The sequence below is a fragment of the Sinohyriopsis cumingii genome, chromosome 1 (assembly GCF_028554795.1).
Source record: "Sinohyriopsis cumingii isolate HCF-2022 chromosome 1, ASM2855479v2, whole genome shotgun sequence".
Taxonomy (NCBI): domain Eukaryota; kingdom Metazoa; phylum Mollusca; class Bivalvia; order Unionida; family Unionidae; genus Sinohyriopsis; species Sinohyriopsis cumingii.
In genome coordinates this window covers 169,583,099-169,606,154 of record NC_142961.1, presented here as the reverse complement: position 1 = coordinate 169,606,154, position 23,056 = coordinate 169,583,099, and the positions used below count along the sequence as shown (strand labels likewise).

The following is a 23,056-nucleotide window of genomic DNA, read 5'->3' as shown; positions in this document are numbered from 1 at the left end:
AAAATAAGCCAGACATATCCACTTGACTTGGCTTGACTGCAGTCATCCATATTGGTGTAGATATCAGTGTGTATACTGGCTTGAAATGAGACAAAAAGGAATGGCAGGTTGAATTAATTTCAACATTCATTTTTACTTGTCAGAAGATTCACATAATTTTCAACAAATATTTATTTCTTAGTTTATTGTACTTGTTCTGTCAGTGTGGTCACTTCTTTAAATAAGTATTTAAAAGATCATTATACATTACTTCTAGTTATTAATTTATTGACAAATAGGGAAACTGTGGTGGGACAGAGGATAAGTATGTCAGACTCACAACCAAAACAGGGTGCAGGTTCAAATTCTAATACAAGATCAGTCTGGGTCAGATACAATAGCAGGTCCTTGGGCAAGGTACATAACTCCAATTAACCTTTTTGTTGCTGTGCTTTAAACATGAATCTAAACCATTACCAATATATACATATAAAATAAACCATTACCTATATATATATCTGTATTGTATGTTAAAGACTAATAAATGTTTTAAGAGAATCTGTGAATATATACAATGCAATTAAAGTCTAAGGATATATTAAAAGTGCATGTTTGTGTACCCATGAAAGACATAAGAAATATATGATGGGTTGATATCACAGTGTGAAAATCAATAGGGTTGATGAAAAGTTGATGTCCCAATTCAGGAATCAACTGTGTTGATGAATAATATTTTTATCACAGTGTGAAGATGAAGTAAAGTGTACACCCTTAAAGTACTTCTTCCTAGACATATAAAGAACACTATTATCTCTGATGAAATATATAAACAGAATTTAAAAGTAAACATTTATGAATCATAACAAATACATGTATTGTAAGTCAAATATTGATTATTTAGGATTTGTGTGCAATGGAATCTCCAGATATTTGCCAGTCAAGGTACCAACTAAAGGTAATCTCCAGCAGGCCTGGCCCTAGGGCAAGGCAAATGAGCGAACCACCTTGGGCCCCACACCTTCAGGAAATCAACTCCGCAATGCAATGTTTTTGCTTAGGCCCCAGTGCTCATCGCTTACTGCCTTGGGCCCCGCACATCTTAGGGCCAGGCCTGATCTCCAAGCACTGACCATTCAAGGAACTAACTACAGGCAATCTCCAGGCACTAACTATTCAAGGTACCAACTAAAGGTAATCTCCAAGCACTGACCATTCAAGGTACCAACTAAAAGTAATCTCCAGGCACTGACCACTCAAGGTACCAACTAAAAGTAATCTCCAGGCACTGACCACTCAAGGTACCAACTAAAAGTAATCTCCAGGCACTGACCATTCAAGGTATCAACTAAAGGTAATATCCAGGCACTGACCACTCAAGGTGCCAATTAAAGGTTATTATTATGAACCTACAGGAAATTGTATTGATTTACAAATAAACAACCCATTGAAGTGGAAATTACACAACAGTTATTATATGCAGATAGCCGTTAACAGCAAATTTAATTACACACAATACAAATTGTATCCAATTACATCAATTTTAAGCCTGTGATTGGGTATAAAAGCACCTTTTCTGTCTGCTTAATACATTAGCATTTTTTCCAAATAAACCCCAAAATAGTTTTTGAATTTGTGTGCAAGTATAAACACTTTTAAAAATGTATGCACAAAAATAAATAATTACTGCTGTCGGTGATAACGGCGCTATTACAGAGACTTCTGGATCCAAATAATGTATATCCCAATAAACACATTCCATTGACTTTCTACACTGGGAGAGAGAATGAAATTTACAAGCTTGACATGTCAGATACATCACATGAAAACCCAAAATGGTTAAAACAAAACGGGAAAAGGATTGTGTACAGCTGGCTTCTGAGGTCAGGAAGGACAATAAGTCCCATTTTAAACACTGATGTTTTGATTTTCTCACCATAATGTTCATATTTTGAATCCTACTTTAGTTTATTATATAAGTTGACAAAAATTGTTACCCCAAAGTCAATCATTAGTTTGTCAATAAATCAATGGAATGATCAAGTACCCTTATGCTACTGAATTCTTTCAAATGGAGGAAAGTTGTTGTTGTTGTTGTAGGGTTTAACGCCATTTTTCAACACACTATATGGCTATACATGGCGGCCAGTATTAATGGTGGAGGAAGAACCCGGGAAAACCCCGGAAAGAACCACTGACCCACGAGAAGCTACTGGCAAGCTTTCTCACATACCTACATTGGCTGAATCCGAGACTCGAACCCACGCAGACAGAGGTGAGATGGCAGTGATCCGTAACGGACAGCGCTTTAGACCACTCGGCCACTCGGGGCCCCCAAATGGAGGAAAGAGTCACAATCTAATCAACATGTTGACACGTATAGAATGAACAGGAAAAGGTCATATATCTGTAGTACTGTATATACTTGCATATAAACCGAATAATTTATGAAAAAATAAAGGACTGGAAGAATGGGGGGTGGGATCAGTTTATCCGCAGGCCAAGGTCTTTTTGTTGTCTACCATAATGGCTGTAAATCTTGGGTCACGAAAAAAAACTATAATATTCAGTACTTAGTGCAAATCGTGTTTAGTGTCACTCTAATCCTGTTTTTCCCAAACATACTAAATGCAAATTATGTTTTATTCATTGTTTCAACCAAATCAAATGCTTCCATATAACATTTCAGCTAGTCAATAATAGCTGTTTCATTTACGTTGATCCACATGCTCACGAGTTACTCTTTTTCAATGATATAAGTGATGCTACAAACTAAGGTAGTCTTTATGAAAATTACACATGTTAAATTGTGCAAGGCACATAACCAGCATAACTGTTACATGATCATGAAAGAATGGTAATAATACAGGCCAAAATTCTGAATATAGATCAACTAAGATCATCATCTATCTATTGGGTAACAGCAAATTTAATTTTGGCTGAACAAAATCAGTTTTCAACATAATGGAAAGCTGGATGTTTCAACATCTAATAATAATAATAATAATGACTATTTAAAGAGGGTAATATAATTAGCTAAGAACTAATCTACCTTGAGGCGCTCATATGAGGAATCTATTTATTTTAGCTGCATCTCTGAAGCCACTGGATATATTGGGTTTGGAAGAAGGAAATAGAGTGGGCATTTCTAATCTGAACTGGAATACTATTCCAGAGCAAAGTTCCAGAGTATTGGAAACTTTTTTAAAAATAATTCCTTATTTGGTTTGGGAATTTTATACTGTTTGGTAGACATGGATCATAGGTGGGGAGTATTGCCAGGTAGCCTATACTGGAATAGTGATTGTAAACATTCAGGAGCACTACTATTGGATATCCTGTACATTGGTTTGGCTTTTCTCAAATGGATTCTGTCTTTTATAGGTAATATTTTTAACTTACCAACTAAATTTTCCTTGCTTTCTTTCTGGATTGATATTAGCCCAATTGCTCTTTTTTGAAGATGTGCCAGCTTTGTTTGTTTTTATCATTTCAATTACCCCATACTTTATTACAGTGGTCTAAATAGGGTTGTATATAACTGTTAGCTTTCTGTGCCTTTCAGGGAGAAAATGTCTTATCCTACTGAGAAGCCATAAACTTGAATTGACATTTTTACTGATATGTTCAGTCCATGATTATGGTTATTATCTACCAAAACACCAAGTAGTCTGTCATGACAGACCATTTGCAAATTTGTATCCTTCCATGTCAGACATAGTTCATCACTATCAAGATTTGTCCTTTTTGCTGTGTTGAAAAAAGTAACGTTTTAGTTTTAGCAGTATTTACCACCATGCCACTGCATGTGCACCAGTTGTCCGGTTTGTTCACGCTTTGTGTTTCGGATGTCTGAAAATGTTGTGTCATCTGCATAGAGATCTGTAGATGATAAAACTGCCAACGCATGTACATTAAAATAAATAAAATAAATAGTAATTGACCTAGAACTGAGCCTTGTGGAACTCCATATCTAATTGTTCCAGGTTCAGACTGAACATTATTTATATAAACATGTTGCGTTTTCTCACTAAGTATGAAGTAAACCAACTAACTGTTTTCATCACATTGGTAGATTTTCAGATTTTCTCCTTTGTTTATAATTGGCAGATTTGTCTTTTGTTTACTGATGACAAAATAGGCTGGTAAATCATTAAAATCCTGAGACTTTGTTGGGTTAAGAGTTTATTTTGATCAGCAACTATACCAGTACTTTGATATGTAATTGCCTTTCACTCCTAGTATTAGCATGATTACTGTAGTTTTGTAAAATGGAGTGTAAGGTTGCTTACAACAATGCAAACTACAGCTCGGTTTTTAAGGTATTAGCATAATTTTTGAAGCATTATTCCTAAAACTTCATTATTTTATTTTTTAGATATTAAACATTTAGTGCAGTGGTGCCCATGATTCGAATCCAAGAGATGTATTTCATTCAGCGGAATGTACTTCATTCAGCATGTGTTCAGAACTACAATGTACACGCATTAGCATCATTGTGTAAATACACTCAATAGCCTAATTGCAAGCATTGACTCAAACCCTACTGTTGTTTGTTGTTGTCATACTGGGATCAAATTTTAAGTAATCAGGTATTTACAATTTCAAGGCAAAATAAAATGTAATTACAGGTGCACTGATATAAAAAGTCTGATGCAATAATGCATAAACAAACAATAATTGAGTCAAAAGGGAGTGGTAGTGTAACAGCAACCCACAAATGCTCGATTCTTGCAATCATCCGATCAAGTATACACAAATATGAATTGGGTAGAAACAATAAGAAAACTGAAAATTCAATAAATTTCATGACTTTTCAAACAAATAGATACCATTTTTATGTAATATTCATACATGCCAACTACAAGAGAGGTATATGTGTAATTTTCGCTTATATAAGTTTTCCTAAATAAATGCATTTAAATTTACTGCATGCATCTTGTACTGTCGTCTCGGACTTGTGGGTTGACTTATATGCGGGTCATGCACTTTTTAGTGCTTATACCTATTCAGTGGGGGGGTGGTCAGCTTATATGTGAATGGGTTTATCTGCAAGTATATACAGTAGGTACAACAAGAGACTCTCATTTAGTCAATCCTGCCTCTTATTTATCTAGAAAGTAAAAAACAATTCAGCTTACTGTAACCCCACCCCCGTTAATACTTACCTTAATCGAGGGTGTGAATCAACAAAAGTTTTGATATGCATACAGACACAAAAGTGATTGCTCTACCGAGTTACAGCCAAGCCAGGCTTGACAAAAGTAAAATGCAGTTGGCCTTAGATAGGTTTCCACTTTTAACAATGTTACAAATTTTTCATTTGAACTGGCATAAAAAAATGTGGAAATGTGCATCATTTTACAAAGAGACTAGAAAAATCATCCGATCTTAGTTTTTGTAGCTATTTTTTGTTATGTTAGAAATATATGTTGGATACTAATGTGTAGTTTTGATGGGAATCATTAAAAATGTGGAGAAAAAAATTTGTAAGGACAAATCATGCCTCCCTTACATTCAGCTTTTTGTACAAAGCATCAAAATATGGGATATTTATGGGTTAACTGTAATGTGTTTTGTGATCTGCTGGCAGGTATTGGTAGTTATACTTCTGCTTAGAGTTTGTCCTGACTACAAGTCCCTTCATTATAATGTCATTTCTGTTATATGCTGGTTATGGATCCCATTTTATTATGTAATAGTGAAATCATAATGTACTTAATTATGAGGCAGTGCCATTACAAGGCAGTGTCTCTATAAGGCGGTATACTATAGGACTCACATAGCATTATCAAGAGGCAGTGTCTTTACGGGGCAGCTACACTATAAGGCATTATACTATGTGACTCACATAGCATCATAATGAGCAAAGGCTGTATTTATTTTTATATGTAACACAAAATTGAATGTAACAAAATGCAAAATTTACAACACTGTAACCACCCAGTCATATCAGCAGGCCTAAAAATATAGCAAAATTAATAAACTCTGGAAAATATTTTACGAGAAATTTCCAAAATTGTGACTGTCCATGGCAACACATCATTCTGGAAAGTTGTGATGTCACAAAGGTGTTAAAGTTTCAAATTATTTATCATCGACACTACTGGAAATTACGTTCCTCCAAAAAGAAAATGCATCATATTCATAGATTTAATAAATGAATTACTAATATGCATCTTCCAATACTCAAGGATAACCTACTGAAAATCTTCACTCAAAGGCATAACATTTAAAAACAATTACATGCCACTAGCATACAATTTAATCCACAGAGGAGATCACAATTGATCTATCTTAGGTATCCTCTATGTTGGCTTCTCCTCCTCCTTCTGTTGCAGCCATTTGGTACAGATAGTGACAACAGCTGTCTGTCCCATTCTCTGCGCAGCTCCTTGGATACGCTTTACATCCTCAACTCTGTCACCTTTCACGGCCATCAGATAGGCAGATCGTAACTTTCCGCACAAAATGTAAGCATTGACCTGTAATACAGACAGTAAGTGCAATTCTTGTCATAAAATTTCCCAACTAAATATAAAATGATTATAGTGTAATAATAATTATTATAATGATGATGACTAATGATAAATAAAATACAACAACAAAATGCAACTTGATGCACATTTACCATGAGAATATTTCAACATCTGTATTAGCTTGTTGCATTTTTTTTGTAGTTGCTGTTTCTGCAAATGAGGATTACAGTTACCAATTCATGAAGGGGCCCTGAGTGGCTGAGTGGTCTAAAACGCTCTCCATTACGGATCACTGCCATCTCACCGCTGTCTGCATGGGTTTAAGTCTCGGATTCGGCCAATGTGGGTATGTGAGAAAACTTGCCAGTAGCTTCTCGTGGGTCAGTGGTTCTTTCCGGGGTTTTCCTGGGTTCTTCCTCCACCATTAATACTGGCTGCCATGTATAGCCTATACACCATACAACAACAACAACCAATTCATGAACAGTAGTTCCAAGGCAGATGGTTTCCTCCAAATATCCACTGCAGGACATGTTCCAATTTGTAGGATAGTGAACACATTCTGAGTTAAATATATATTAAATGAAAAATCTAAAATAGAATGGTGAAAATATTTCAAAACTTCATAAAAAGGTGTGATAAATGCACAACCACTATTTGAGATAATTACCATAGTTATTCTAATAGAAGCCCCATCTAATAAATACCCCCCCTTAAAAAAATTATACCTTAACAAGGCTCACAGATCCATATATACTCATTATGGTATATCCAAATAATTAAAACAGTTCATGAATAATCCAACAACTGTTACAAAAATCAAAACGATTTATGAATATTTTCAGTCAAACAGTGATGAATGGTATTCAGTGCCTCCTTCTTTTATAAACTGCACTGTTAAAGGTGCACATATTAGAATAACTATGTTAAAAATTTAAAAGAAATTTTATGGTAACATTTTTAAACTTTGCTTCATAATAAAGTAAATTTTCACTATGATGTAATACAAACCTTGTTGGAATCTTTCTTCAGCCATTTGATTAAATTTTCTGCTTCTTTGGCCTGTCAACAGAATAAAATTTATTTATTAACGATTTTTTAAAAATTTTTGGAAATCTATTTATCATTAACTCAAAAGGTATTAGACTCTGAAAAAAATTAAAACCAAGAATTTTATTAAAATGTCAAATGTAAAACTGACAAATTATTAATGTTCCCAAAACATGATTTAAGCTACAAAGTGACTTCATGGAATATGTCGTACATATTAATGTTATTTTAACAGTTTGGAAGACAAGTAATCTGTTAATTACTGACTGTACTTGGCTCTGTTTAACACTGACCCTAATTAGATCATTCTGAAATGGTTAGGGTCATGAATCCAATTTTCCTCTATCTCTCTCATTTTCAGTCTTCTTTTTTATATATTAATTTTGTGTATAAATCCAAGTCAGATTAAAATCAGTAGAAACAAACAACAGATGTATATAACAACAGAACAATGAGTCACATGAAATGTAGTGTGGCTGTTTAAAGTATTGATCTTATTCAAACTGATCTCCAAGAACCAATCTAAGAGGACTTAAATATCACAACTGTGTAGACTGAAGTGGAGCATTTTGATTTTGTAATCCTAATGCCTGTGCAAAAATTACATTCAGACATCTTGATCCTGCTAACTACACATAAAAATTGAGATTTCGTGACATAACAATCAGTATATTACTTTCCCTGGTTGGAATTCAAGTTTATTACAGGTTAAACAATCAACCATGGTAATCCACCTTCACCCACACTACCGTATTTCATGTTATTTTTTGTGCATGAGAAAATAATTATTAATTTCAGTGTACAAAAAATGATATGTTAAATAAATAATTATCATTTGGTGGTACTGACCATGTATGAAAAATAAAGGAATCTTATTTGAACAAGTTCTATGGAACACATGCTTCTCAACAACCTAATGGTACAAACGTACAAAGTAAACATATATTTTCTGTCTCATTCAACTCAAAAATCTAATTACATTAAAAATAAAAGTATTCAAAGATTCTTGCTGTTATTAGTGAATGAGAGAGAGAGAAAGGATTATGTCTCAGTGTGCAAGCTCATCTGCATTTAGGGCATATGTAGCTGTTATATTGTGTAATGTTGGCAAAATGATTAAGATGGTTTTAACATGTATTAGTTATGGGTATTATTTATTGGTAAATTGTATGCACTGATATGAGACCACATTGTCAAGAAATTAAGTGCAACTTTTATTTTTACATTAACAATAAACTCATTATCAAATTGCAATAAAAAATAAAAAACTTGAAATCATGTTTTAGTTAATTCATGCAAGCGCGTGCATGTGTGTGTGTGTGTGTGTGAGAGAGATATGAAACAAAATTTTGTCTTTGTACAAGATCATATTTATTCAGGGTGGTTTTTATTTCTAGAATTTGCAAAGAGAAAAAAAAGACTGTTACCTGATGACTGTGATAATCCTCATGTATTACACCCCAACTATATTCCATTATCAATAAACACCGCTATATCAACAATTCATTCTTGTTTTAATTACGATGTACATTGTCACAACAACCACATGACTATGCAGTGTTATTTACATAGTAATTAAACTTGCTTAGCCTTTGGGTTATTCCAGTTGAAACCAGACTGAGTGCAAGAATCAATAGAAGAGGTCAAATCAGCAAGGCTGCTAGTAAGGAAATGAGGCTCTCTTTAGGGAAATGAAAATCTGTCACTGTGCTATTGAAGCTGTTGTCCATACAGCAGATGTTTTAAGGACAAGCAATTATACACATTACTTGTTATTCGAACTTTCCAATAAAGATAATAGTGGGGTATATCATAGAATAGATCTGCAATAAAATGTTAATTATATCCAAGTCAAAACAGAATAAGTACTTAAAAGATAGTATATATGAAGCAATTTAATGGAGTCTGTGACTTTCATATTTACGATAGAAAATGACAAGGTTTTTATACTTTATGTTTGTATGACTATTATGAGACAATAAGACTAGTTGACCAATGGTCTTTGGTCTTCACTTTAGCATGTACTGAGATGTAATTTTTGTTAGATAACAAAACAACAAAGGTCTTCCAAACTAATTTTAAAATGCACATGGTGTTTTGTTATGGTGACAGACTTAACAAGGAGAACTAATTAACTATAATGTTTAAAGGTATGGTCTATGAAGTCCTTTGTCCAATTGTTAGTAAACACCAGTAGGTACTGTAATGACAATAAGAGAGCTTATGCACATGGGTGCCCGCAGGATTTTTTGCAAAGGGGTGGGGTCAATCAGTCATGGCCAGGAGAGTTAGTATAGTAAGCAGTCTGAAACTAAAGCTAATATTTACTAAGCATTTTGAACAGAATCTTGTGACATATTTTCAGCTTCATTTGCATGATTAAACCTGTCGGGGTGGGGTGGGGTTCAAGTGATCCCCTTGACTTATGCTGCAGGCGCCCCTGCTCATGCTTATGCATCAATCATTGTATTTTCTCATCAACAATTAATTATTAATTTTTGTAAAAACAAAATGGCAATACTCTGTTTTCGATCTTGTTTTGCAAATGTAAACCTTTTTAGTAGAAATTTTATGTCTGATAATGTAATGTATTTTTAATTAAAATATTTAAAAAATACAAAGTGATATGTACGAAAATTATGATACATTTAAATAATTATTATTTTGATAACTGGATTGTGTACGAAAAATTAAAGGGTACAAAAAATACAAGAAATATGGTACAACTGATTCTGATACTCATTGGGTTGACTGGTGTAATACAAGTGCTTTGCTCAAGGGCATGACAGAATCAGTCGAAAGTGGTGTTCAACTCATTACTTCCTCAAGAGCAAATGTCATCCCATTAGGTCATGATATCTCTTTCATTTTTATTAGATATGAAATTTATGACACATGCTGAAGGAGATAGTATGCCCATTGATGCAAGCACCTTATGTAACCTGATATTTTATATTTTTTAAATTTATTATTTAAATGAAACTCCTAGGAAATTTCCATATATGCATCTGTAAATAGTCAAATAGTCCAGTTGTGTACAAAAAAGAACATGTCTAAAAGGCCGAAGGTCAAGATCTCAGGAAGTGACATTTACTGCAGATAACATTTTTATAGTCTTACATCTCAATATTCCAGAAACAAGTAGCAAACCTTGCTAAACAACTAAATTTGGTAGAATTAAGAATTTCAGTTAATCTGGGATGAAGAAATCTCTTCATGTGATGCCAGGAAGCCACTGATGTAGTTTAATTAAAAAGAGATGGAGGTCACATACACAGCATATGTCTATTTTACCTCACTAGGAATGTCTGCCAGAACAAGTACACAAGCTCCCACTATTTCATCATTGGTATCATCATCGCCCATCCCTGAACTGACAACACGGTCTAGCAGTCGGCGGATGTCATCATAGCGCTGGTGCTTTGCCATCTCCCTGGCAACATGTGTAAAGATACCAACTGCTCCAAGCTTGTATTCCTGTGGGGATAAAGAATGATGATGAACATCTTCTCTGAGTACTCACCCATAAGTACCTATTAATAAGATAAAATCTACTGCTGAAAGACTATAATTATAAAATAAATTTCAACCTAACTGACAGTTACAGAAATATCTAAAAACAAATTTATGTTCATATAATCATAATTTTTCCCATCCGGAAATGAAAGGGATTAAATGGAGTTAAGTTTGACATAACACTTAATAGTGAAAAATAAGCATGTTGACTTTTAACTTTTGCAATCACAGATTCAGTCTCAAAAGCAGTTATATGTATACGTAATGGTTTGTCTGAGGGTTCTTAAGTTTCCTTCGTGCAATAACCACCTCAGAGAGACAGAGACTATCTCTTTCTCTAAATGGGCCTTAATGAATACTAGACCACCTCTTACCATCAGAAGGGCCTTCAACTCAATGAGTACCACAGAGAGATTAAGACCATCTATTCCTCCAGATGGCTGTTAAGGAGTACTAGACCACCCCTTACCATCTGATGGGCCTTCAAACTCAATGAGCACCTCAAAGAGATAGAGACTAGCTTTTACCTCCAGCTGAAACTTCAGAGTACAAGTTATAAGACCTAAATATCACTTACTATCTCCAGATGGGCCTTCAGGAGTACCTGATGCAAGTTATGAAACCTAAATACCACCTCTTCCCTCACAGTGGGTCTTTGACAGAGTTCTTTATACAAATCAAGAAATATAAAGACCATCTTTTATTTCCAGATGATGGGTCTTCAGTACTTGATACAAGTATTAAGACTAAAAGACCATCTTTTATCTCCAGATATGCCTTCAGGAGTACTTGATATATGTTATACCTCAAATGGGCCTTGAGAGTACTTGACACAAGTTATGAGACTTAAAGACCACATTTTACCTTCAGATGGGCCTTCAGGAGTACTAAATATGACTTATGAGACCTAAAGACCACCTCTTACATCAAGGTGAGCCTTCAGTAGTATTAAATACAAGTTATAAGACCTAAAGACCACATCTTGCCTTCCAGATGGGGTTTCAAGAATATACATTTATGAGACCTAAAAGCAACTCTAAATTCCAGATGGGCTTTCAGGAATACTTGATACAATTTATGAGATCTGAAGACCACTTTTTACCTCCAGATGAGGCTGGAGCAACTAATACAGACTATGAGACCCATCTAAATTGGTTTCAAATAAAGAAATATCAAAGTAACACTAAATGTTATGAAAAATTCAAAGACCTTCAATTGAAATCTGCATGGATACTATACAAGTAAACAAAGAGTACAGGATCCAAATCCATTTCTAACTGAGATGGCATTCAAATATACTCAAAAAAACAAGTTTTCCCAAAAGTCTGCCCACCCTATAGCACATATATATGGGTACAAAGTCTGCCTACCCTATAGCACATACCTGTTGGTACAAAGTCTGCCTACCCTATAGCAAATACCTATGGGTGCAAAGTCTGCCTCCCCTATAGCACATATCCCTGGATACAAAGTCTGTCTACCCTATGGCACATACCTATGGGTACAAAGTCTGCCTCCCCTATAGCATATACCCCTGGTTACAAGTCTGCATACACTATAGCACATTCCTATGGGTACAAAGTCTGCCTACCCTATAGCACATACACCTGGGTACAAAGTCTGCCTACAGCACATACCTATGGGTGCGAAGTCTGCCTACCCTATAGCAAATTCCTCTGGGTACAAAGTCTGCCTACCCTATAGCACATACCCCTGGGTACAAATTCTGCCTACCCTATAGTACATACCCCTGGGTACAAAGTCTGCCTACCCTATAGCACATATCACTGGGTACAAAGTCTGCCTACCCTAAAGCAAATATCACTGGATACAAAGTCTGCCTGCCCTACAGCACATACCTCTGAGTACAAAGTCTGCCTACCCTATATCACATACCCCTCGATACAAATTCTGCCTACCCTATAGCACATACCCCTGGGTACAAAGTCTGCCTACCCTATAGCATATACCTCTGAGTACATAGTCTGCATACCCTATAGCACATACCCCTGGATACAAAGTCTGCCTACCCTATAGCATATACCTATGGATAAAAAGTCTGCTTACAGCACATACCTCTGAGTACAAAGTCTGCCTACCCTATAGCATATACCGCTGAGTACAAAGTCTGCCTACCCTATAGCACATGCCACTGGATACAAAGTCTGCCTACAGCACATACATATGGGTACAAAGTTTGCCTTGCTTACAGCACATACCCCTGGGTACAAAGTTTGCCTACCCTATAGTAAATAAAGTAAGCATGTACTATGAGAGTTTTTGCTGGGTAACATGATGTATGCAAAAATAATACTGTAAAGAGGAGGACTGCCCTTGAAATGGTATTACTGACATCAAAGGAGATCCTATGCCAGTATGCTAAGAAGTAGGCAACTTTGTGGACAGTTTATACCAGTAATTGTGAAATTGCATAAATTCTGCTACTGGCTGCTGAACAATACAAAATATTAAGGAGTCTTTTTCTGCAAGTCAGCAGTTTCATCTCTTGTTTTATTTCATAAATTGGACCTGCATTAATATATCAGAACCAGTTCAAACATAATCATCTTTATCACTGAAATGCTTTTTCTAACATAATGTGACTATGATTATACATCTTTAAAGTCCCATTCATCAACTCTTCATTCAAGAAACTTAAGGCCGGTACTGTAAACAATCTCTCATAAGTGAATGGGAAGTAGACCCAACATTCACTGTATATGTTTGTCCCCACCCCAAACAATGACATTGCAACAATAGATAAAACAAGAGTCCCTTGAAGGAACTTATGTTCTAATGTCCAAAAAGAATTTCCAAGAATTCAAAGCCATTCTTTCTTTTAACTTCTGAGTGCTAAAACCATCTCTGGTATTCTTATGCAATAAGATTTTCAAATTAGATGCTGCAGTGCCCATACTGGATATAACATTGGCTCCACAATGAAAACCCCATGTTGATATGAACATACAGTGAGAAGAATAAGTGACAAGAAAAAATGTTTATTGTTGCAGCAATATTTGAGGTCAGATTGGAAACAATTTCAGGACCAAGTGAGTATCACGATTAGTCTTCTGGTGGAAACCTCCATGTTGATATGACTTTTTTTCTTTAGAAGGAGTAGGAATAACAAGGTTTTCATGATGGCTGCCTTGGTGACCATACTGGATTGTCAGATTGGCACCATTTTCACTTAGTACCAAGTTAGCATTATAGAAGACCCTATGTTGATATGGGTTTCCATCTCGAAGGGGCAATGATAAGATTTTCAGGATGGCCACTTGATGGTCAGAGCAGCACAATTTTTAATTAAAAACAACTAGACACCACAGTAAGTATTCAAGTGAAAACATCATACTCATACAACTTTTCATTTTGAAGGAGCAGTAACAGTATAACAGTACACTTTTCAAGATGGCTACAGTGGTGTTCATACTGTATGTCATCAGCACCATTTTTATTTGGGACCAACTAGACATCATAAGACTTTGGTGAAAACACCATGTCACTGTGGCTTTCTGTTCAGGAGGTGTACTGACAATTTTCAAGATGCCATGGTGGCCATATTGAATATCAGATCAACACCAATTCTGGTGCAAAATTTTGTAGGAAAAATAGGAATTTCTTACTTAAGATACAGGACAATAATAGGAATATCTTATTCAAAATATAAGTCAATACTAGGAATTTTTTTAACATAGCAAGTTTGATCAAATCTTTATCTGAAAAATAAGTGCTAGAGTCATGAAATGTTCAGCCTATCAGATGTATGATCATGTCATTAATATACATGTATTTTGTTTATAATCATATCCAGCCAAGATCTTGAGGATACAGGCCTATTTACCAAGTTTGATCAAATTTCCATCAAAAGTATTTTCTAGAGTGATACAAACAACTCAGCCAACCAGATGCAAAATTACCTCATAAATATGCACAGGTCTTCCTCATCATAAAAATCCTCAAACATCTTGATATTAGCGTACTTGCCATACACATGTTATATTCCCCCACCCTAAAAAAATAATTTTCAATAAGCTAATGGGGAAAAAAATAAAATAACAGAAAACTCATTTTTTGACCACCAGTATACATCTCCAATGCATGTAGTATATATAATCAGTAAAGAGTCCCGCTTAGTCCTCATGCAAAGCTGTTCTTTATACAGCTGTTTATCTTGGAGTCGAGTAAAAGGTGAGGCAGTCAAAGAAAAGCAACCACCCTTTCACAGATTACTGAATTGGCTAAGAATGGCTAGGATGATGCTGTGTCAAGTCCTTTGAATAATGCTGAGGGAGTTGCATTAATAAAGTACACTAAGGTGAACAACCCAATTTATTTGAATATGGTACAATGAAGAGATTTCATGTTGATGAACAAAAGTTATTACACATAACTACCTTGAATGAGAATTCATTTTTAAAGATTATTGGCAATTTTATGATCAGCAGCAATGTTTCTTTGAAGTCAGATTTTACTTGATACATAAAATGCAAAACATTATTATTTCAGTAATCAGAACAGTGGATGAGTGTTGCTCATTTTTCAAGGCAGAACGTCAAAATGCAGCTATAATTTTAGGAAAAGATGAACCATCTGCAAAACAAGCACAGTTCAGCAAAACTGAATTTCAGAACTTGCGGTTTTTGCACACACTGCAAACACCATAATAAATGTCATTCTGTAATGTACTATATCCATCAAAATTGCAACACTTCCAGAAAATTAATGCAGATTAAGAAAGATCATTTTCTATGCTGAGAAAAATGTGACAAGATCTCTGGGAAAATCTGAACAACATTACCATCCAGTCTTCAGTGAGACCAAAGATTACACAAATAACACCTGCATACCTTCAGTGAGACCAAAGATTATACAACACCTGCATACCTTCAGTGAGACCAAAGATTACACAAATAACACCTGCATACCTTCAATGAGACCAAAGATTACACAAATAACACCTGCATACCTTCAGTAAGACTAAAGATTACACAAATAACACCTGCATACCTTCAAATTCCCCCATTGAACTATTGAGAGTAGTGAAGATGCATCTAATTAAGAAAATATTTCACTGTCCAATGGATTTCAAAGACAGAAACTTGGTATATTTTTAAAAAATAATTTCAATGTTTGTGTGGTTTTGTTTAAATGAGTCTGGGCATATGTGTGTGCATGCATGTAGGGATGATACTGGACAATGCTATGTCTACCAACTAAGTTTGTAAGTATATTAAATACCACCAAGAAAACATATTATTTTCTTTTCTCTATCAAATTTGAATTCCAGTAATTGTATTTACGCATATATGAACAGATAACTTATTCTCAATTGGACAAAATCACATTTTAGGTCATGTTCATTGAGTCACCTTTAGGGCCTCAAAACACTTTTTTGACCCACTCACCCACTGTTTGAGAGTATGGCAGGTATGCATTAGCTTATTTAACAATAATAATTCAAATTAGGTCAGAAATACAGCTTCTCAAGCAGTAAAAAGTTCTGCCAATTATATGAAACTGGGTGAGATTTTAATGATACAAACTCATATTTGAAATTTAATACAAATCACATTAAAAAATGACTTTCTGAGTGGTAACCATGCTCTTTTGACGAGATGTAAGATCACCCGATTAATACATATTAATCTCATTATCAAACCCATTAAAGATGTTAATTATATAAACAGAAATTCCATATCTGACCAAATATGGCCTTCAGAATGGTGACAAGCCCAGCCAATCAGGTGCAAGATCACCTCATTAACATGCAAAAGCCTAACTTAAAGTCAAACTCATCAGAGATATTGATGATATAAATTTACTATGTTCCAAGTGTGATCTTCACCCAATTAAAAAAAATGGCCTCCATAAATGTAACCAGCAAATGTTGACAGATGGGTGAAGGACTATAGCATAAACTCACATGGTTTTAGATCCCTGTGAGCTAGAAATCCAATATCCATAAAAGAATTTGTGAAATTATGAAAATATTCTGTGCTATGATTTACCTTGATTATTCTGGATCCAAGATCAAATGCAAGTTCTACATCACTTCCACTCAACAATACCTACAATGAAAACATACTGCTTGTGACAAACTGATTTTATTAAACGTGAAATGTGTAGTAATTTGTGCATTTACCAAAATTTTGATTTTTAACATTTTTAAAAGGATTTCTCAATATATTTTTCACAATCAATGATTTTCCAGATGCACAAGCTGTCTCCATAAACTATAAACTTCTCACATGTGAAAGCAGTAATGTCAAGTTATACAAGATGGCAGTTGACTGAAGCTGACTTGAAGTTTTGTTAGTTTGTTAGAAAGTTTGAATTTAATTTGGTATATAATTTGCTTTCATATGGAAGAGTACAGATCTTAGCATAATCTCAGAGAATCTAGATAAAATTTCAAGTTTACCTAGGTTTTACAATAGTAAAAAGTGCTAAATTCTTTAATTTGGCTGCATAAATCTAATGGCCTATCAACTGGATCTTCATGTATCTCCCTAATCTGAGTTCATCATTACTTACTATGTGTCTTAACATCATTGTTCTGTGTCAGTATATCATTTAACATTTTGAATCAAACTGCAGTGACAGCCAATCATTGGATCAGCATACTGGCAACAGACTGGATATAACTTAGCAGTGTCACAACTATATCGATCACATGGATTATACTCAATTATGGTGCAAACTTCTGTAGGAAAAATAGGAATTTCTTACTTACGATATAGGAATATCTTATTCAAAATATAGGTCAATGCTAGGAATTTTTTCATAACATATAGACTTCTAGGATATAAAAAAAGAAAAACATACACCACAGAACCTACACAACATGACAGACTCTTCCCCCAAGGCATCTGTGGTAAATGCAATAGTCCAAGTGTTTTTTACAATGGAATATTCACAAGATAGGAGGTGAGGATGATACTAGATATATAATGATATTATCATATAATGAGTATTTTTTATGTGTTGCTAAATTTTGCACATCTAGCCTTTCCATAAAAGAACAAACATGGAAACATTTACAAACATCAATGATTCCTATTAAATCCTTATCCTGCGAAGAATAAACATTAATTTTCAACCTAATTTGTCAACATTTACAGCAGTAAAGTAACCTTATGAACTATACAGTACATTCAAAGGCTGTCAGACACTTACTGGCAATTTAAATTGCAGAAAATGTTAACAGACTCTCGGGTACTGGGAAAAATGTATTGTATTAAATTAATCCACTTTGCTTGTGCAAGAAAATACTGTTAAATTTTGGATAACATTGTCATTGAATAAAAAGAAAAATAACAAATTATATCATAACGTCCTTACCATGATGACAATTTCCATTCTGGCAGGTGAACTGTTGAAAAGAGTGGGAAGTTTAGAAGATCCTGAGTGAATAACATAGTCCATTGCCATGGAAGTGGCCTCCCCTGCAGTATTAGTGAGACATGCATGCAGAAACTGTGTAACTTCTATCTGGAGAGCTATTGTCCTAATGTACCTGAAAATATTTCCAACATGAACAGCAATCAGGGTAAAATGGATGCAGCGATGACCGGCCTCATGGTAGAGAATGAAATTAAGGACAAAAAACACTTTAGATATTTTGACTTGATTTAATCTGAACAAAAGGCTAAAGGTCTTCATAAACTTCATTTTTAAATGGACCACAGGGACTCTTGTTGGCCAAATGGTGTAAGGCACATGCCTTTACAGATCACTGACATCTCACCTTTGTGGGTTCAAGCCTTGGCTTGGCCAATGTGGGTATATGAGAAAGCTTGTGTTTTTGTCCTAAGGGTCAATTGCCAAGGTTCTTTCTCCACCAAATATACTAGCTGCAATGTAAAGACTATCATGTGCTGAAAGAAAATGGTGCTAAATCCACAAAACCACAAACTAAATTGGCCTCACTGCATCCTGAACTGCAGTTTTGCTCCATGCTTATGCTGTGTCTAAATGGGTCACACCCACAAAATCTGAATACCCTAGTTTCAATCATCTTCCCTAGCCAAAGTTCTGGCATGTTAACCTATTTATACTTTGGCAGATTGATAAGATCTTACAGTGCTTTGTCCTAGCGACATCTGTTGGATTTCATGAGTTGCCTCCCTTAGTATGTAATGCCAACTAACCAATAGCAAGTACATCTGCTGAAAATAGTGGAGGTAACTGACTTCAAAAGAATGCTTTGTAAGTTTAACATCGACTTGCACAAATATGAATTGGCAGTGGAAAACTGCTTATTTATCAGTCCATTCCAGTTGTGTGCTCTTCTTGTCTCGATCATGTAGGAACAGTGTTAAAATTTTAACAACATAATTTTGTCTGGATGTGGTGGCTTGCCACAGCAACCAATGAAATTCACAGACCTGAAGCACTGAAATATCTGATCGATCTGCCAAGGCGTAGATAGATTAACATATTGAAATCCTGGCTACCGAAAATGAGTTTTTAATCACCACTTTAGCCTTTTATCTAAATGGGCCACACAGCATCCTGAGTGACCTATTTCTGATCTCTACTTGCTGTTGGTTAACCACTCCATGTCTATCAGAAATAATTGGACCAGAATTCCTCTGATATTCTCAAATCAATGATTACAGTCATAACTCCTAAATAATAAAACCACATAAAGTACTTTAATGAAAAATAACAAGGAAACAAAACAATGCAACCATTTTCTAAAGTCAGAACTGGAATTGGTAACACACAGGTTTATCTGTTGAGACAGAACCGGAATTCAAGTGAAAAATAATGAAAAAGAGTTGCTGCCAATTTTTATATTAAATCATTGGTTGGATTAATTATTGTTAAGCAATATTTATATGATAAACTTTAGTGGAGCACATTACAGAAAGATTTCATTTTGAAAATTATTGACAAGAACAACCATTTAAAGTCTGGAGTGTTGAGTTTGAAGAGTTTTTTTTATACATGGGCATTGCTAGAATGTATTTATATCACTGTGTGCCATGGTTCACTTGATATAAATAATGGAAAAAAATTATAAATTTGTGTACATGTGGTTCAAATATTGCAAATATGGCTGGCTGAAAAAGTCATAGCATGAATTCAAATGAAACGATAATATAATTACTACAAACAACCTTACAAATGAACTTTTTCCTTACTTTCTAACTTCTTCTGGTGACATGACCCGTCTGACAGGGTTATCTGTCTTTGGTTCCTTCCTAAGTGGTAGTCCCAGGTGTGATGCTTGTAAAGCAGTCTGGAGAGGGTGCCTGACATTACCCCACTGGGTGGGGTCCAAGTATGCTTGCATGTGCTGCTGTGCTGAGAATAGGTGCTGGATATTCTTGGCAAGGTCCAGGTAACTCTGAGCACCATGGGTATAGAAGTAGGTGAAACAGGTCATACCAGCTCGAATAAAATCCTAGTGAGACAATAGAATACTTATTTATTTTAATTTATACACCCATTTCAGTCTATTTTAAATTTTGGACCACCTGTATTAAGTAAATTCTAAAAGTTCCTGCTTTAGAGATTTCAGTTTTCTAAGATTAATGAGTACCACAAGTCAAGCTATTGTTGAAATTTAGGGAGAAGTGACTTTTCCATTTAGACAGAACAGTGAGAAGTAACAGAGCTGAACAAGAAGTGGGAGCAAAATTAGAAATTATATATATAGAATATATATATAGTATGTACACTGTGTCAATGATATAACATGAGATGTATACATTTTTCATTAAAAGAAAATGAGGCTTGCCGAGTTCCTTTCAATTAAAAATTTATAAGAGTGGTATATCATTGATAGAGCATACACACTGTACATATATTTTATTTATATCACACAGAAATACATATATTTGCCCTATGAATGGAGTTTAAGATTGACTACAGGCAACTGTGTATTGACCGAGTGAATGAACTCCTCACATCCCTGCTGAGTGTGTCCACCGCAAAATGTAGTTCTGTGCGTTTTGTTGCTATTTACAATCACCTTTGCATATTGATAAGTTGACTGTTCCCTTTTTGAGTTTCTAATTTTATTCACATTGATTAAATCAATATGAGACACACTTATGATTTAAACATGAAAGATGGTTTAAATGAAGAAAGTAGATCACAACAAATACATAGTTAGCTCAATCATTCACATGAATGCTCAGCCATTCAGGTACCAGCGCATGGATATTAGTATGGAATATAAACTAAATGAAATGATGAATTAACAAGAGGTAATTAAAACATATTTTTTAGTATATTTAAAGTTGATCTAAGTCATTATTCTGCTTTAATAACAGTCCTACCGACCATAAAACTCTCTTTTCCTTTTGTTGGTTTGACTTTAAAACTCTCTCTCTTTCTCTCTCTCTCTCATCCTTTGGTTGGTTAGACTTAACTTTTTTACCATCATTTGTAAGTCTAGATACATTGTGGGATGACACAAGCGAAAATCCTCTATGCTTGTCTTTTCATAGGTTTTCGCCTATATCTTGCTACAATGGTCAAGAGAGAGAGAGAGAGAGAGAGGTCTTTGGACATTTCCTATTTAATTAATAATAATCAATTTTTTGAACATTATAATAGGTTTGAGAAACAACAGCAACAACAACAACAACAAAACATTAACTACATCACAGTATGTGTACCACATAACCGAGAAATTTACATATAATGTCAACAGGGTTTGCAACTTTGTATCATTGATTATATAAACACTGTACATAAATCCCACGGAAAGTGAACACATATCATTACGACAAACCATATTCTTGTAGGTTACTTGGTGTAATTCCAATTTCAAGGTTTTCATCCAGCCCAAATTATTTTTCTCTCTCACTCCAGATTTCCGTGTATTTTGTCCCTTATGTATGAGAGGGGCAGGGGAATGTAAAGCAGAAAGGATTGTGATGAAACTACCAAATTAAACTGATTTGGAAAACGGGGATTATTAAGACTTTTTATCATTATTTTCATATGTCACTAATGATTAATGAGTAGACAGCACATGGTTGCATGGGCACCATTGCAAGAATGTTTAAATATGCATATTCTTGTGCCAACGGATCACAATTTGATACACCAAATGTATTGGTGTATCAAATTGTCTTATACCAACACTTTAAAAGCCATATATATATTGTTTCTCTTTCTTTGAACTGAAACCAAAATTTTTCCACAAGCATATTTAGCTTTAACATTGGTTTTAAGCAATAATTTATCTTGAGGTGGAATATTCTGTGTTGTATGTACATTATAGACACATTTGTAAGTACATATATGAATCATATTGATATGCAGTGTATTCATACATAAAAGTGTGTGTCTGAATGGAGATATACAGACAATGTATTTTGACCAATAACTTCTAAAGGGCACAGCAAAACTATATACTGTAATGAACTCATAGGAGTAGCTAGATTATGGGACTTAACTGAAAATAATCTTAATCAACCACCACTTCAACAAGAACTTTTTTTTTACTTTCTAAAACTTCATTACAAAATGGCCACCAAATAATTTCAAAACTACTTTGAAACAACCCTTATATCATGTAGACAAAAGCACATCCACAGGTGTCTTCACACTACAGTGGTCATCTATTTAAACCATAGTGTTCATCTATTCAAACCATAGTGATCACTGATGTTATGGATGAGTAACCACAACTTTACAACTACATGTTCAGGGTGTAAATTCAAAATTAAATGTAAATCTCTTGGAACACCAATGTGCCACAGCCAGTCATGACCCTTGGCATCACTCGGATGAAAACTGTGGACTGCTTCAAATATCTCCAGCAATGGCTTGCTTGACAAGGAGATCTCTTCAAAGATCAGTAAAGTAAGTGATCGCTTTGAAGACATTGCAACAGATTACTCACATCACGATGTTACCATATCCATCAGGTTGCAGTGGTCCTACCACCCTGCTCTACAGCTGCAAGACTTGGACTGGATACCGCAGACACATCAAGCAGCTGGAGATATTCCACATGTAGGTTCTCTGCTCTATCCTTGGGATCCAATGGCAAGATAAGGTTACCA

At 34.8% G+C, this 23,056-nt stretch overlaps 2 protein-coding genes across 2 annotated transcripts in view; one reads left to right on the top strand and one right to left on the bottom strand.

Moving 5' to 3' along the window:
- LOC149808361 (uncharacterized) overlaps positions 1–6,863 on the top strand; it is a 32,677-nt gene extending 25,814 nt beyond the window's left edge. Inside the window, exon 3 of the transcript XR_016424835.1 lies at positions 6,657–6,863. The gene's annotated coding sequence lies outside the window, so the exon portion shown is untranslated. The remainder of the gene's footprint in view (positions 1–6,656) is intronic.
- LOC149808360 (uncharacterized) overlaps positions 3,901–23,056 on the bottom strand; it is a 181,087-nt gene continuing 161,931 nt past the window's right edge. The window contains exons 39-44 of the mRNA XM_089976137.1: positions 20,174–20,436; positions 18,366–18,540; positions 17,033–17,092; positions 10,800–10,982; positions 7,467–7,517; positions 3,901–6,461 (exon numbers count right to left, since the gene is read on the bottom strand). Of these exons, the coding sequence (XP_089832263.1) occupies positions 6,285–6,461; positions 7,467–7,517; positions 10,800–10,982; positions 17,033–17,092; positions 18,366–18,540; positions 20,174–20,436 (909 nt within the window). The 3' untranslated portion in view covers positions 3,901–6,284. The remainder of the gene's footprint in view (positions 6,462–7,466; positions 7,518–10,799; positions 10,983–17,032; positions 17,093–18,365; positions 18,541–20,173; positions 20,437–23,056) is intronic.